General features: G+C 42.2%; 1 protein-coding gene across 5 annotated transcripts in view; it reads left to right on the forward strand.

Moving 5' to 3' along the window:
* Positions 1-17,790, forward strand: part of DNAH10 (dynein axonemal heavy chain 10) — a 107,674-nt gene that overhangs the window by 21,420 nt on the left and 68,464 nt on the right. For 4 of the 5 annotated variants that reach the window (XR_003704238.2, XM_028711210.2, XM_028711206.2 and 1 more), the window contains exons 16-23: positions 3,957-4,108; positions 5,584-5,748; positions 7,056-7,263; positions 9,747-9,903; positions 10,805-11,281; positions 12,680-12,838; positions 14,602-14,718; positions 14,804-14,906. Coding sequence is in view for 4 of the 5 variants with exons in the window: in XM_028711210.2 (XP_028567043.2) it covers positions 3,957-4,108; positions 5,584-5,748; positions 7,056-7,263; positions 9,747-9,903; positions 10,805-11,281; positions 12,680-12,838; positions 14,602-14,718; positions 14,804-14,906 (1,538 nt within the window). In the remaining variant the exon portion in view is untranslated. The remainder of the gene's footprint in view (positions 1-3,956; positions 4,109-5,583; positions 5,749-7,055; positions 7,264-9,746; positions 9,904-10,804; positions 11,282-12,679; positions 12,839-14,601; positions 14,719-14,803; positions 14,907-17,790) is intronic. The other variant, XM_028711208.2, reaches the window with a different exon arrangement.

Consider the following 17,790-nt stretch of genomic DNA (forward strand, 5'->3'; position numbering starts at 1 on the left):
GGGCGTCTGCCTTGGGCAGCTGGTTCTGAGAGGGACGTGTGTATGCATTATTGGTTATTGTTCTTATTTATTAATCACCTTCCAATTAAGTTCCAAGGCAATGTACAAACTATAATTTTTTTAAAAAAAGTTTAAAAATGGCATGAGAAAAAACCAGAAGGCAAATTTAAAAACAAAACAAAGTTGACACCCATGACATTTTCCATCCAGCTGAGAAAGCCCATGGAACAAAAAAAGTATTCAACTGTTTCTAGAAACTGCAGATTGTGACTTGGCAGGAACGCTAACCTACAGAATAGGGGCAGCCCCACTGAAAGCCCTGCCCCAAATTACTGTGGAGCAGACTTCTGGTATCTTTCCAACTGGAAGGAAAGAGACCTCTGGGATATAGAAGGGATAAGGTGGGCACCATCATATCCTTCAACTCAGGCAGCAAAATATGTTGCCCTGTTGAAGAAGTAATAATAGCTGCTCCCAACTGTCACCAGAAGGGAAAAGATGGCTAAGTACGGCACACAATGTAATGTCCTTAAGAGTCACTGAGAATTTTCAAGGGGCAAGGTAGCTTCCAAGGCCACTTATGAAAATGAAGGCCTGAGTAGAACCTGGTCAGGTAGCATACACTGCACATGGAATAATGATGATGATGATGATGATGATGATGATGATGATGATGCATGTATGAATGGGTTGCTCCAGCTACTCTGGGGAGATTCCAACAGAGTATAAAAAACATAATGAAACATCAAACATTAAAAACTTCCTGATACAGGACTGCCTTCAGATTTCTTCTGGAAGCCATATAGTAGTTTATCTCTTGGACATTTGATGAGAGGGTGTTTCACAAGGCAGGCCTTCTTGGTAGTTTGGTGAACAATTTGAAGAATTCTCTTTTTGATTACATTTGTCCCAGATCTTGGGATGGGGATTGTCCTCCCATTAAAGGGATATATTATTAATTTGCATGGACCTGCCTACTTGAAGAAGTGGAAGGAGCAGCTAACACCAGAACACACTTCATTGATCAGAATAAGTCTTCATGGTAAATCTAGTGTTCCTTTCCCATGACATTTTGTAGCATTTTTTTTGCCACACACGGGCTGTTATTTCACTCTGAAGGAGATGGGGAAGGGTACAATCAGTTCTTTGGACCTTTGTGTGCCATTTTGGGAGGGCCCTGGTGTGATGAAGCTGTGAGCCCACAGAGTGTTGAATCCAGTTGGGAAAAGAGAAAGTCAAGCAGTGTTTTACTGGTATTTAGGTTCTAGGAAGCTAAGACTAGGTCAGGGTGTTCAGGACCTGGGACAGCTCACACTGCACACTCCCAAGGAAGATGAATGTTGTTGATCTGAGTACTTAAATAGCAACACAGACCTGTTAAGTACCTTTGCTAAGAGCTACTTAGAATTTAAAGACAGAGCTCTGGCTTGGAACCTGGTACACGGGTATTGCTGGCTGAGCTCCTCTGCCTTCTCTGCTTGGAACATGCGAGCAAGGGGCATACAGAGAAGCAATGGAACTGTAGTTTCTTTTCTTGAGGAAGGAGGGAAAGTAGTAGTAGTAGTAGTAGTAGTAATAATAATAATAATAATAATAATAATAATAATAATAATAATAATAATTTTTAATACCCCACCCTCCCCAGCCAAGGCCGGGCTCAGAGCGGCTTACAAGCAATAATAAAAACAAGTTAAATTATTACAACTTAAAAACAAAATTAAAAATACAACATTAAAATATTGAAACATTAAAATATTAAAATGTAGCCTCATCGCAGAAGGAGAAGGAAAAGAAAAAAGAAAGAGGGAGGGAATCAAATTGGCTCCAAGCCAAAGGCCAGGCGGAACAACTCTGTCTTACAGGCCCTACGGAAAGAAATCAGATCCTGCAGGGCCCTGGTCTCATGAGGCAGAGCGTTCCACCAGGCCAGAGCCAGTGCTGAAAACGCCCTGGCTCTGGTTGAAGGCAATCTAACTTCCTTAGGGCCCAGGACCACAAGGGTGTTGCTATTTATGGACCTTGAGGCTCTCCGTGGGGCATACCGGGAGAGGTGGTCCCGTAGGTACGAGGGTCCTAGGCCATGAAGGGCTTTAAAGGTCAAAACAGCACCTTAAATCTGATCCTGTACTCCACCGGGAGCCAGTGCAGCTTGAAAAGCAGTGGGTGAATATGCTCCCATGGCAGAGAGCCCATGAGGAGCCTCGCTGCAGCATTCTGCACCCGCTGGAGTTTCTGGGACAGCTTCAAGGGCAACCCCGGGTAGAGCGAATTACAGTAGTCAAGCCTGGACATGACCGTCGCATGGATCACTGTGGCCAGGTTGGGGTGGGAAAGGTAAGGGACCAACTGCTTGATGCGGCGAAGGTGGAAAAATGTCGCCTTGGCTGTTGCTGTAACTTGCGCCTCCATGGAAAGGGAGGCATCAAGGATTACACCCAAACTCTTAACGGAAGGCAATGGCACTAATTGGGCCCCCGCAAGAGAAGGGAGTTGGTCCCTCATCCCCATGCCATTCCGACCCAGCCATAGGACCTCTGTCTTCGAAGGATTTAGTTTCAATCGGCTCCCACGAAACCATCCAGCCACAGCTTCCAAGCATCTGGTCAGTGTGTTCGGGGCCGAGTCGGTGTGGCCATCCATCAGCAGATAGAGCTGAGTGTCATCAGCATATTGGTGACAGCCCAGCCCAAAGCTCTGGATAATCTGGGCAAGGGGGCGCATAAAGATGTTAAAAAGCATCGGGGAGAGGATTGCGCCCTGCGGCACTCCACACACCAAGGAGTGGCACGACGACATTTCCCTCCCTAGTGCCACCCTCTGTCCCCGACCAGAGATAAAAGAGCACAACCAGTTACGGGCTATGCCCTGTATCCCCACATCTGTGAGGCGGTGGTCCAGAAGATCATGATCGACCATGTCAAAGGCTGCTGACAAATCTAAAAGGATCAGCAGTCTTGACCCGCCTCGATCCAGTTGTCTACGGATATCATCTGTTAGGGCAACCAGAGCCATCTCGGTCCCAAAACCAGGACGGAAACCGGACTGAAATGGATCTAAAGCCAATGTTTCCTCCAGAAACCTACCAAGCTGTTCAGCAACTGCTCTCTCAATTACCTTACCCAGATATGGAAGATTTGAAACTGGGCGGTAATTGGATAGGTCTAAGGGATCTAATGAAGTTTTCTTTAGGAGTGGACATACTACTGCTTCCTTCAGTTCCCCTGGGAATGTCCCCGTGTCAAGGGACAAATTGATAATTTCAACCAGGGGGGTCCGCGCAACATCTGGACACTCCCTAATCAGCCAAGACGGGCACGGATCAAGGAGTAGCAGCATGGGAAAAAAGAAAAAACTTTAAAAGTTCACTAAAAACAATATTTTAAGATCCAGTATAATTTGGATTGTATGATCCTTGGTAGGAGCAACTTAATCAAACTTTCATGCTATGTGATAGGATATGAATTAAATTTGTCCCTGAAGAAGAGGCTTATGATTCAAAAATGCTTTGGACCTGAATGCATTGTTTCTGTTGCACCTTTGAGCTCTCCTGCTTCCTTTGTTCCTGTCTTTCTGGTCTCAGCAACAGAGTTTCTCATTCTTTGCATGACCCATGGGATGCTTTTTCAGACTGGACCATTGCGTTAGGTGTTCAGGGTTCCCGAGGCAGACTTCTACTGCCCTATATCCAAAAGGCAATATCTACAGCAGTGTTACTGAGAGCTGACATTAGGCTTATTTTGATGGCTTTAAGACTGTTCTTTCAGATGTTACCCATTTTTAGACACTTTGATGCGAGCTGATTTCTCAAAGCGTGTAGAAATCTGTCTTTTGGAGACAAACTGATGTGAAATTGGCACACCTGTAACCACTCAAATGTGTCATTGTCAAGTATCTTAAGATGAGGTGATGCCTGAATGAAGCAGTTCTTAACAGTTTCCTTGTGCCTCTTTCTTTAGATATACTGATGGTATAAAACAGATGTTGGATCGCTATCACGCATTAATAGGAACACTGAATGAAGCAGAGACCCAGCTTCTGGATGAACAGATACAAGAACTTTGGCGAGTTTTCAGATCTGGTTACAAGAGGCTCAACTGGAACTCATTAGGTAATATATTTTCCCTTGTAAAACAACTTTAAGGCAATAATGATCAGTTAAAATTTGCTAGAACTTGACGTCTTTTGCCTTTTTTCATTCCATCCTATAAAGAGAACAACCTAACACTTGGGTTTTATCTGAGATATATAGTAATTATTCTTTTTTCTTTTCTTTTTTAAATATAACAGCGGAAAAAAGAAGTACAATCAGCTGCCATTAACAATAAAAACATTCCATCAATCCTGAGTTAAACATATAAATGAATAAAGGCTGTCTGTATGTCCAAATAGGTATCCAAGTAAGGTTCATGGGTATAAGCTGTACCTTGTTGTATAGTAATTAAAGAAACAATAACACATTTTTAGTTCTTCTTAAAAAAGAATGGGTATAGTGGCCTGCCTGATGCTGCTGGACTCCCAGCTCCCCTCAGTCCCAGCCATCTTGGCCAGTGGTCAGGGATGATGGGAGTAGAAGTCCATAGAATCATAGAATGGTAGAGTTGGAAGGGACCCAAGGGTCATCTAGTGCAACTCCCTGCAATGTAGGAATCTCAGCTAAAGCATCCATGACAGATGGCCATCCAACCTCTGCTTAAAAACCTCCAAGGAAGGAGAGTCCACCATCTCTCATGGGAGTCTGCTCCACCGCTGAACAGCTCTTACTGTCAGAAAGTTTTCCCATATGTTTAGTTGGAATCTCCTTTCTTGTCATTTGTAGCTGCCCCTCTGAAGAACTATTTATACTGGTGCCAACTTGGCTATATCTTAGAGCAGAGCTTTCCAAACTGTGTGTCGCAGCTTGTTAGTGTGTCAGCTGCAGTGTGTAGGTGTGTTGTGCAAAAGCTCCCCGTACTCCTCCCGGGGCTGGAAAGGAGTTAGTTACCCTCCAGTTTGCTAGTAAAACTGAATTACTGCACTGCGAAATGAAGCATGTCTAAAAAGTGTGTCACAAACATTAAAATTTTGGAAAGCTCTGTCTTAGTGTAGGTCTCAGAATAGTTTTGTTCATTCCAGAATTTGGGATATTATGTGCGTGTTTTTCAATCCTTGCTTGTGTTAGTTTCAGTCAAATGTATTGGATTGCTATCACTGATACAATATTTTGGATTTTTCTGCTGTTTTTTGTTGACATCCTTGAGGACTTGCTAATGGAAAGCCATGAGAGACATATTTTAAATGCAGTGCATACATAAGGCTCCTGAAGACACACTTGCTTAGGCAAGCATTCCCCTGGACTGAACTTCTGATTCTATTGTTCAAACTGTCTTTTAACTGTTGTATCACATAATTTAACTGAGGATGTTTTAATGCCCAATGGATATGGTATCATGTATTTTAATTATGTATTGATTTTATAGTTGTAAACAGCTTAGAAGCCATGTTAGCATATAAGCAGGATATAAACTAATAAATAATACATACATACCTGCATAGTGGGTGTAGACTAAAGACACAATAATGATCTGGACTCCCTTTGTTTCAAAGGTATTGGTGACTACATTGTGCGATGTACCCAGTCCATTGGGAAGTTCGAGTCACTTGTCCATCAAATTCACAAGAATGCTGAAGACATGTCTAATAAGCTTTTGTTAATAGAATCCACCAATTTGTTCAAAAGTCCAGCTTCCAAATTTGAAGATTATCTTCCTGGTAAGCTTGTCTGTTTTTGCTGATTCTAGGCCTTGTAGAGTCATTGGTGTGGTGCAGAAAGTCTAGGTTCCAGGTAGATCAATTCAGTCTCCCTGTAGGAACAGTATTTACGTAATAAGGCGTGAAATGTGATTTGATGTGATTTGTTTCTGCTGCTTTATAATGGATTTGAAGTAAAAACAAAAGTCTGCAGTGCACTCTGTATGCTTCCATGTACACACCTTTTCTTTGTGAAGAAAATGGCTTGAAGCAGTCCTTGAAGGCCATGTTCACATGAACATGAAGCAAACAGTGTTTCCTGCTTCTCTAGGGGCTATTCAGGAAATTGTTCCATACTTTTTAAAAACAATATTTAAGATTTATTTATATATTACTTATTTCTGAAATATCTAAGCAGTGCACATAAAAATTATGAAAGCATGCAATGGTTCAGTGTTCCAACTAGTTGTGTTTTCCTTCAAGACATTCCTTTCTACTACTCCTACCCTTTTCTTTCTTTCTCCCACCCCTCACCAACTGATACTGTGGTCACTGAACATGTTCAGTCTTCATTGGACTGTTTCAGAGGGAGTTGCCCTTAGGTGTGGGTTTTTTTCTACTTCTGCGAACTTTGGAGTCCCTCTTCGTTTGCTAATATCTCCCTCTTGTTTCTCTGTAGTCCCATTTCGGCTACATACCCACCATATCTCTGCACTTGAGTTTGCTATTTGTATGCGTGTATAGGTGTGTATATAATATGCTGCTGTTTCCATTTCTTCATTGATTTTGGGATATCCCAGACCTTCCTTGTCATTGCTTTTTATTGAGCGTGTTGCCATTCTCTCTGCACTAGGTAAAGGCCCCCTAGGAAAGAACTGAGAGGCACAGACTCCTTGTAGTGTTTGCATGCACAAGCAGTACTGGTGTTAATGCTATTTGTTTTTGAAAATCAGATTGTGCACCCCTTTCTTCCTCCTACATTGAACAGCCCAGGTTTAAACACTGTTACGTGTGTGTTTTTTTAGTTATGTGAAGTTACTGTCCTCATAAACATTGCTTAAGATTGTTTGATTAGCCATGTGCTTGAGGATAAGTTATGAAGAAACCTTGAAAATGAAAGCTGGTATTCCAATGGCTCCTCTAGATATTATTTTACCCACACATTGTGTAAATGGGCACCTAAGAAAGTCTAAAGAGTTAGCCCTGGTACTGAAGCTGTAACTTGTATGAATTCCAAAGAACTCTTCATGTGGAGTGAATTTTTCAAGGAGAATCCCAGCATATCATCTTGTACATTTGTTAGCGACTGACAAATCTTAATTTTGCAGGGGCGAAAGAATACTTTGAATACATTAAGCATGAAAGATCCAGGGATGTTGAACATATGGTACACAAGTACATTTCCATTGGCCCCCTGCTAACAAAAATGGAGGGGCTTATTGTGAACACAAACACTGGCAGGGCCTCAAGACTGGTTCATTATTATGCCTTTTGGGAAAAGAAAGTTTACCAGAGCTTGACGACCCTGATTCTCAAGTAAGTCTGAACATATTTCTTATTCTTCTGTCTAGTTGTTTGCTCTCTGAGTGCAACTTTCATTCATCTTTCCCGGGTTGGTGTGCAGGAGACACCCAGACACTCGACTGACTTCAGGTCCAGTGTTGGAACATTTCGATCAGATACTCCCTGCTGATGTGCATAGATTCCTCCAAGTTGGTAGGCCCACCACCTGCCTCCTTGATCCGTGCCCATCTTGGCTGATTAGGGAGTGTCCAGATGTTGCGCAGACCCCCCTGGTTGAAATTATCAATTTGTCCCTTGACACGGGGACATTCCCAGGGGAACTGAAGGAAGCAGTAGTGTGACCACTCTTAAAGAAAACTTCATTAGATCCCTTAGACCTATCCAATTACCGCCCAGTTTCAAATCTTCCATATCCGTGTAAGGTAATTGAGAGAGTGGTTGCTGAACAGCTTGGTAGGTTTCTGGAGGAAACATCGGCTTTAGATCCATTTCAGTCCGGTTTTCATCCTGGTTTTGGGACCGAGACGGCTCTGGTTGCCCTAACAGATGATCTCCGTAGACAACTGGATCGAGGCGGGTCAAGACTGCTGATCCTTTTAGATTTGTCAGCAGCCTTTGACATGGTCGATCATGATCTTCTGGACCACCGCCTTGCAGATGTGGGGATACAGGGCATAGCCCGTACCTGGCTGTGCTCTTTTATCTCTGGTCGGGGACAGAGGGTGGCACTAGGGAGGGAAATGTCGTCGTGCCACTCCTTGGTGTGTGGAATGCCGCAGGACGCAATCCTCTCCCCAATGCTTTTTAACATCTTTATGCGCCCCCTTGCCCAGATTATCCAGAGCTTTGGGCTGGGCTGTCACCAATATGCTGATGACACTCAGCTCTATCTGCTGATGGATGGCCACACCGACTCAGCCCCAAACACACTGACCAGATGCTTGGAAGCTGTGGCTGGATGGTTTCGTGGGAGCCGATTGAAACTAAATCCTTCGAAGACAGAGGTCCTATGGCTTGGTCAGGATGGCATGGGGATGAGGGACCAACTCCCTTCTCTTGCGGGGGCCCAATTAGTGCCATTGCCTTCCGTTAAGAGTTTGGGTGTAATCCTTGATGCCTCCCTTTCCATGGAGGCACAAGTTACAGCAACAGCCAAGGCGACATTTTTCCACCTTCGCCGCATCAAGCAGTTGGTCCCTTACCTTTCCCACCCCAACCTGGCCACAGTGATCCATGCGACGGTCATGTCCAGGCTTGACTACTGTAATTCGCTCTACGCGCGGCTGCCCTTGAAGCTGACCCAGAAACTCCAGCGGGTGCAGAATGCTGCAGCGAGGCTCCTCACGGGGTCTCTGCCATGGGAGCATATTCACCCAGTGCTTTTCAAGCTGCACTGGCTCCCGGTGGAGTACAGGATCAGATTTAAGGTGCTGTTTTGACCTTTAAAGCCCTTCACAGCCTAGGACCATCGTTCCTACAGGACCGCCTCTCCTGGTATGCCCCACGGAGAGCCTCAAGGTCCATAAATAGCAACACCCTGTTGGTCCCGGGCCCTAAGGAAGTTAGATTAGCTTCAACCAGAGCCAGGGCCTTTTCAACTCTGGCTCCATCCTGGTGGAACGCTCTGCCTCATGAGACCAGGGCGCTGCAGGATCTGATTTCTTTCCGCAGGGCCTGTAAGACAGAGTTGTTCCGCCTGGCCTTTGGCTTGGAGCCAATTTGATTCCCTCCCTCTCTTTCTTTTTTCTTTTCCTTCTCCTGCGAGGAGGCTACATTTTAATATTTTAATGTTTCAATATTTTAATGTTGTATTTTAATTTTGTTTTTAAGTTGTAATCATTCAACTTGTTTTTATTATTGCTTGTAAGCCACTCTGAGCCCGGCCTTGGCTGGGGAGGGCGGGGTATAAATAAAAATTATTATTATTATTATTAAAGAGTAGGTTAGCATCACCCACCACTTAGGCAAAGCCTGTTCATATGACATAGCTTTGCTGACTAGGCTCAACTCCTGAGTCCCTGCCCCAGTTCCTTTTCCTAGGTCAAACCTCCTGCTATTTCCCTGTTTTATCTTTCCTAGTTTCCCTCAACATCTCCTTTGGTAAGCTGAGTCAAGTTCTGCTCTTTACTGCATGCCAATTGGGAAAGGAATATTGTGCAGTTCTTATGCATGTTCTTTCCAAGGAGTCCTCAGGGACACTCCTGCAGTTTGGCATTTGGATGTTCTTCATGCTCATTTTTATCAGGACTGCTTGGAAGGGGCTTTGCCCTTCACATGCCTTTTGTTCTTCTACACACATCATACTCTGGGGCTGACGCAAGCTCCTGTTGGAACTGTGTTGGCTTTTGAGCTGAGCATAGTCTACAAAGCTGTGTCACAAGATGCTTCTTGGCTTAGGTGGTGGGGGATATTAACCCGCTCTTTACTGGACTTATCATGCACATTTCCTGGAAGGAAATCAATGATAAGTGCCAATGTTCTGTTTCTCTTTGCAGAAATTTGCAGTCTTTCAATGCCGCTGTGATAAGGAATACCCCTCTCTTTCAAGCAGAAACAATTTTATCAGCTCCTGAAATCATCCTCCAGCCACATGCTCTTGAAATTGAAAAAATGTGTGTACAATGCATTCGAGATTGTGTGGAAGTTACTAAAGTGAGTATTCTGTGTCAATTTGCAATGAGATCTAGGTGAATTTCTTTTTCCTTGATTTATGTAACAAGACAGTAGAATACCATGCTACCTACAATGATTTAGGGGCATTAAAATTAAATATGCATGGTTCAGTTAGGTATATTTCAACAAGATACAGATTTACAGATCAGAAGAAGTCAGTGAAATGATGTAGCCTGATTTTTGTATGATGTATAATCCAGCCTCCTAGTTAAAAATATAAGTGTTTTAGTAGTGGGATCCTCAGTCTGTTACTTGTGCAACCTGCCCCTTTAGCAGAAAATAATCTTCTTGGCTACACTTCCATTCATTAGGCCAAGAATAAGTTTGGGTATGAACTGGCGAGGGAAGGATCACTCATAAGTGTTGAAATCAATGCTTTGAAATACTGCATTAAGGCTGGCTCCATTGAACCAGGACATCATCAAGGGATTGATAGAAATGGAGTCAAGCGGAACCGCTATTAAGTGAGCAGATAACAATCAGCAGTGACTTGGAAGGAGGAGAAATCCCGAGGAGGGACCAGGAGGATCAACAAAGTTATATGATCTCATAACGGTGACAAAGAAAAAGGAGCATGAGGGAGGGGGAAGAGGAGCACAGGACAGTAGCTTGATAAGAGAGGTGTTGGCAAGAGAGTGGAAAGGAAGGAGTAGAAATTCAGGAGTGACTATGCAAACCCTGAAATGTAAGGAAAACAGAATGTGATGTATTGAGAGAGCAGGAAGGGCCTTGAGTTATGGGAGTCTAGCAAAGACCTCTGTCTTCTCATATTGCTATGCTGGCATCACTGATGCAAATGCAACTGATCTCCATGATAGCACCCCCTCCCCTTGCTGATGCAAAACCTGATACCCAATAAGGTCTTTTGTCTTTAATGCAGCATTTTGTTCGCTGGATGCATGGCACCTGCATTGATTGTCCACCACAGCAAACTGGTGACGACGAACCCATCATCTTTAGTTTCTTTAGTGATATCTCCCAGAACCCTTTAATCATTGAGCAGGCCATCCTCATTTCTCAGAACATGCACAAGCTTCTGGGCTCCCTCACAAAATACCTGAACCGGTGGAAGAGGTACCGCCCTCTATGGAAGTTAGACAAGGCCATTGTTATGGAAAAGTTTGCTGCCAAAAAGCCAGCCTGTGTCGTCTTTGATGACAAGTTGCAGTTCTACCTGAAGGTAGCCCAAGAAGTGATGCAGCAGCCCATGGTTAAAGACGAGCAGTGCATTCGCCTTCAGCTCGAGCCTTTGGCTTCTACAGTGCAAGAAACTGCTAAAGGCTGGATGGCTTCACTCGGGAAACTGCTCAACGAATCAGCCAAAGAGGCACTTTACGAACTCCAAGAAAATATTGAAGTAAGAAACTATTTGACTGGCAATGAATCATTTTTATCAGGGGTAGTTAAGCAGTGGTCATCCAGAGATTCTTGGACGCCCACTTCCCATCAGCCACGACCACCATGGCCAGTGCTCAGGGATGGTGGGAGCCACATCTGAAAGGCCAAAGGCTGTAAAATGCCCTTATCAGTGCTACTGCCCAGTTAAGTCTGCAGAATATGGTCGGGTGGATGGGGGAATGGATACAGAAGGATGTAGCGAAGCTTCGGTAATTTTCTATAATTTGTTGGCGTGTTAAGTCCACTCTTCTTTCATTTGGGGAAGGGGGAGTAGTTGAAGGGGATAGTTTGTTCTTCTGAAAGTTTGCTTTAAATTGTACCATGGCTCCACAGGCAAGCAGTTCCTTCTCTTGTTAACCCTTTCCGTCTCCCTAAAACATTTTTATGTTCATTCTTCAAAAGTTCCCATATTTTATTAGTCTCTGTCATCTTTGTACCATCTCTCAGATACTCCAAAGGTGTTCACACTTTTTCTGACTGTGCACCACATTCCCCACTGCCTTTTTTCAGTAAAATAACATAAGGGAAAAATAGCGAAACCAAGGCCATAGAAGAGGAAAGACAACACGTGCTCTCTCTTCAATCCATACCAAAAATACTGTATCCAAAAATATCCACAACTAGAATTGAAGCTCTGGGGCCAGCAGGAGGCTGGAGGACATGTGGGAAAGTGGCTCACCACCTTACTACTGCATCTAAACACTGCCCCAGGGACTGTATGGCCTCTCCTGATTCAGATGTTATGAAGAAATAAAGCTATGTGTTATCAGCATACTGATGGTACCTCACCCTGAATCTCCTGATGACTGCTTCCAGTGGCTTCAGATAGATACTAAATAGCACTGGGAATAAGATAATGTAGCTGCCAATGCTACTGTCTGGACTTAGTCCCAAATGTAGGACCAGAACCACCCAAAAATAGTGCCCCAAATTCCCATTCCCTGGAGCTGGTCCAGCAGGATGCCATGGTATCGAATGCTGACAAGATCAAGAAACAGGAGCAAGGTTGCAATCCCCCTGTTTCACCCTTTGCAGAGGTCATTCCACTGGGATTGGTGTAGCCCTGATTGAAGCTGGCTTGATTTCTCAACCATCGTGCTGCATAAATTGTTGCAATCCACTGCCTGCCACTTATATAACAAACAAATATTGTAACCACAATACACTTTATTTTTGCAGCCCCAAGATACTTCATTTTCATATTTTTGCATAATATAGTTTGCTGCAAGATCCTGAATATCTATAATTGTATTTCTCATGAACAAATGATCGCTTAGTTAATGATACTGATGAATTATTGAAAGTATTTTCAGCTAAATGTTTCTTTCTTTCTTTTTTAATGAACCATTCTCCCCAGAGATTATCGCATAACCTTAAGACAACTCCCAGTACCCTGGAAGATCTCAAATTCGTCTTGGGCACAATTGCCGAGATCAAAGATATGTCTCTAGAAGTGGAACTTAAATACTTGGATATTCGTGAGCGATACCGTACCCTTGCAATGTATAATATTCCTGTAAGTGAAATGCTGCAGTATTTGTGATAAGTGCTGCAGAATCTCAAGATAACCTTGCTCTATAATTTCCATTTGTTGGACTGGGAGGATGGGACTTTTTTGAAAGTCTCATGTCCCCAGACCTAGTGAGTCACAGACAATCAGGGAATTGTTGAAGGACCAGCTCTGGACCTCAGAGTTTGGCAAATCTGGGATCATTCTTAGACAGGCTTCCTCAAACTCAGCCCTCTAGATGTTTTGAAACTACAATTCCCATCATCCCTGACCACTGGTCCTGCTAGCTAGGCATCATGGGAGTTGTAGGCCGTGTTTGAGGACGCCTGTTCTTAGGGAATCTGCTCTGACTTATATGACAGTAAATTATTATGGGATGGACAAATAGTCTGACTTAGTATTGGTGCACATGAACAAAATGGGCAAGATGATGAATTGCAGGGTCACACTAGACCAGGGGTCTGCAACCTTTAAGACAAAAAGAGCCACTTGGACCTGTTTCCAAAGGAAGGAAAAAACTGGGAGCCGCAAAACCATTGCGACATTTAAAGCATGCGCGCCGCTGCCCTCCGATCTGACAGCGGGCGGGAAGGTGACGTCGGGACGGTGCGTGACTAATGCGCGCACCGACCCCATACGACGTCACAGCCAGTACAGCGCCCGCCACAGTGGGGAGTGTCGGGGCGCACAATGCGCCTCCTCCCCTCGCTAGTATCCGCCCCGGAGCCGCGGCAAAGGTGTAAAAGAGCCACCTGCGGCTCCGGAGCCGCAGGTTGCAGACCCCTGCACTAGACCCTACAGGACAGGCATGTGTAATAGCCTGCTTTTCTACTTGCATGTGCAATGACCTGGGAGTGTGAAGACATAGCCAGGGAGAGAAGGGTTAAACAACCCCTTTCTGTCCTCCTCACTTACGTTCTGCTCATATTTGCAGCCTTCAAATTTGTAACATCTAGTAGTTTAGTTTACAACTTTAACTCATGAGCTACTTCAATTAGGATTTGCTTGACTTGGTTCTAGGTCATGTGATTCTTTCCCAACTCAGCTATTCCAGGCTAAGGTACAACAAGAATGTTGATGGGAAAGTGCTAGAGCCACCTCAATAAACAAAGCTGGTTCTGCATGTTAGAAGTGCAACAGCAAAGATCATTCAGTTAGTAACTTAAAGATTCATTCTATTAGTGTTCAAGACCTGAACTAAGGCTCGAACTAAGAAAGACAAAATCTCTCTGTTCATTTCTCCTCATATTAGACACTGTTTTTGCTAAGTAAAGTGTTATAAAGGGTTTTTGTTTCTCTGGCATCCAACTGTGTTGTTTAAGTGACTTTGCAGTGCAGTGGATCTGAGAAATCTAGCATGGCAAAAGGAATCAAAATGCAGGGAACTCTTGAAAGTAGGATGGCAGAATTGGTTTGTGTGTTCTATAATACCAACATGGATTGGCTTGTTGGGAATGTAGAGGGCTGTTGCAGATAGAGACCTTGAGGATAAGTGAGTTGGTAGAGCATGAGACTCTTAATCTCAGGGTTGTGGGTTTTCACATTGGGTGAATCTTCCTGCATTGCAGGGGGTTGCACTAGATGACCCTCATGGTCTCTTCTATGATTCTAAGAGGGCCGGTTGCTGTTAGCAGTTCTCATAGAAGAACCAAACAGAATGTCTTGTGAGTGACTCCCCAGATATCATGCTGGGCTGCACGCTAGCAGATTTAGACACAATCTGGAGCCTCAGACACACTTTTAAAAACTGAAATATTATTTTGCTTTAGACAACAGAAGAAGAACAGCAGTTGGTGGAAAAGATGAAGCTAATGTGGGATACACTTTTTAATGATGCAGCAGCAGTTGATCACAGCCTTGGAAGCATCAAAAAGACATTTACTGAGGTACTGTTCCTTTAACGTATATTGTAGAATCAGATGAATGCATTTGGAAGAGGAGCTAAACTAATTTGGTTCATATTCCCTCTAGATCACAAGGGAGCAGATTGCAAACTACAGTAAGGAAATTGATGATTTTTACCACAGGTTTATCACTGAAGGACCAGGTTCTGTTGGTGAGAATCTTGACAGAGGTAAGAATGTGTGCGGGCCAGTACTCCTCTTATTAGGAGGCTGGAATAAACAACGGATAATGTTGCAGTGGCCCAGAATTCTTCAGACCTTCTTATACGAGAATATAAACACCACGGGTTTCCGGCCACGCTTACAAATCAATGGTGGTTGTTCTTCGTATCTTTCTGGGGGCCAAGCCTGGGGGGGTTGACTGTATCCTGCAGTGCTGTGTCTGCCAACTTGAAAGGCAGAATGGGAGTGACCTGTGAGTGTGTCCCTGCCATGGATGAGCCTCTGCATGATTTGAGGAGGGTTTCTGGATAATTGGCTTTAATCAAGAGGCACTCCTGGACTGACATATGCTAATAGGCTGCAATCAGTCAGCTGCCAAAAGGACTGAAGGTATTTGAATGTTTTTCTTGAAAATCTCTACAACAGCTGAGAAAGGAAGGGGGAGGGCAAGGTGCTCTGTGCTTTCTTATGTGTTTTCAAATGCTTTCTCTATGTCTAAAATCATTAAAGCCGCTTGTTTTTAATTTCTCACTTGTAAATATTCTACTGTATTCGAATATATCAATTTTATTTCTAATATTGTCCTTCATCTGTCTTCTTGGAAAAAAATCTGGCCTGATCATAATGGATTACCTCTTTTAATACCATTTTCAACCTATTTGTTAATATATCTGCAAAAGGTTTATAATTGTTATTCAACAAAAATATAGGTCGATAATTTTTTAACTGCTTAGGATCTCTGTCTTGTTTAGGAATCAAAGTTATATAAGCATTCTTCCAAGACCAAAATCCAGAGGATGTAACGGTGGAACTAAGTGAAAAAATAATGGAAGAATTTGCTAACCTGATTGAACTGGAAGAAGAAATTATTAGCACAGCAGTGAACAAAATTTCCCACATAAATCTAGATATGCTAAAGGGGGAAAAACTGCTGGGTGACTGCTTGGCGTTTTTTAATTCAAAGAGAATTAAGGACAGAGTAATACAGATGCACCACTAGAAAAATTTCCAGATCAATGAGCAAAAAATAATACAGTGGTACCTCGGGATACACTTCAGGTTACAGATGCTTTAGGTTACAGACTCTGCTAACCCAGAAATATTAAGAACTTTGCTTCAGGATGAGAACAGAAATTGTGCAGCAGCAGCGGGGGCCCCCATTAGCTAAAGTGGTGCTTCAGGTTAAGAACAGTTTCAGGTTAAGAACGGACCTCCGGAACGAATTAAGTATGTAACCAGAGGTACCACTGTAATTCTGAAAGAAATCCCGGCGATTGTTAAAGAAAAGAGTAAATTATAAATATTTGACTGTTGCATTGAGATACAACAAAACCCCTTTTTGTTGAGATATCCTGTAAAAGCTATGTAAAAGATATCCTGAAGGGATATATTTTACATATAAAGGAAGAAAACAAAGGTATCAGGACCCTACTGAAGCAGACAAATTTTGGAGAAAATATGGAAAAGAATAAGCAGGAGAAAGAATGTTTGCTTTGGAAGCCAGATAGGAAGAAGAAGAATAACCAACAGAGGTTGAGATGAGAGATAAATAAAGAACAAGATGACGTTGAAAATGTTAACTTGGAATGTAAATGCTTAATAATAAAACTAAAAGGAATAAGATTGAATGTGATAAAAAAGTAAAATTGGATGTAATTTGTTTCCAGGAAACACACATTGTGAAGAAACATAGAAGTTTGATTAATAAAAGATTGGGAAAGGACTTTGTAGCCTCTCATGTAACAAAAAAGAGAGGCGTTGTAATATATATAAAACCTTAACTGAATCCAAAGCAATTATTTAAAGCAGAGCAAGGAAGAATACTGATAATTCAGATAGCATCACAAGGAGAAAAATATGTTAAGAGGTGTATATGCACCAAATGAGAAAAAAATGACTTTTATAAGACACTAGAAGAAATTCTGTTTGAATATATGAATGAAAAGATAATCCTGATGGGAGTAGCTTCCCTGGAATGGATTAGAAATATAAGAAAAAGTGATACAAAAGAAGGGAAGCTACCCAAGGCCTTTTTTTTTTTTCAAATGACAGACAATTTAAGTCTAATTGATATGTGGAGAGAAAAACACTTACTGCACAGACAATTCACATTTTATTTGAGTGTGAATAACTCTGCAAGCAAAATAGACGCTGTATGGCTTTCTAAAGATTTGTATATAAAGGTAAAGAAGGTAGAAATTCTACCTTGGACATTATCAGATCACAACTCTATCATTGTGGAATTAAGAACAGGGCAAAATTTCCCAATGAGATGGAGATTAAATGAGAATTTATTAAATGATCAAGGAATATTAGAAAAGGGGGGAAATACAAAAGGATTATTTTGAAATTAGTTTTAATCAGGAGACAATTCTAAAGGTATTATGGGATGCGTGTAATGTGAAAATGCAAGGTGTTTTTTTTAATTAAGTAAGGTGCATACCAAAAAAAGAAGAGAGTTGAAAAAGCAGGAAATTTTACAACAAGAAATGAAAAGAAAAAGAAAAAGAATTAATTCTCATTGAAAAGAGATAGTGAAATGGGATACTAAAATATTTTAAACAGTTTTCAATTATAATAAATCAAGAAGTAGAGTGGAAAATTAAATATTTAAAACAGAAACAATTTGAAAAAGCTAACAAACCAGGAAAATTATTAGCATGGCAAATAAAGGAAAGAGAAGAAAAATCCTGTATAAATAAAATTAATATAGGAAGGTAGATTTGTGGAAATTTATGAGTTTCTATACATAATTATATTGAGCTAAACAGGGCATTATAGATAAAATGCAAAAATATCTAGAGGATAGTGGAATATCTAAAATACCAAAAGATAAAATGTTAATCCTGAATGAACTGGTGACAATGATAGAGATCTGGAAAGCTCTGTTCT

Source organism: Podarcis muralis, chromosome 16, assembly GCF_964188315.1.
Source record: "Podarcis muralis chromosome 16, rPodMur119.hap1.1, whole genome shotgun sequence".
In the NCBI taxonomy this organism is placed as follows: Eukaryota; Metazoa; Chordata; class Lepidosauria; order Squamata; family Lacertidae; genus Podarcis; species Podarcis muralis.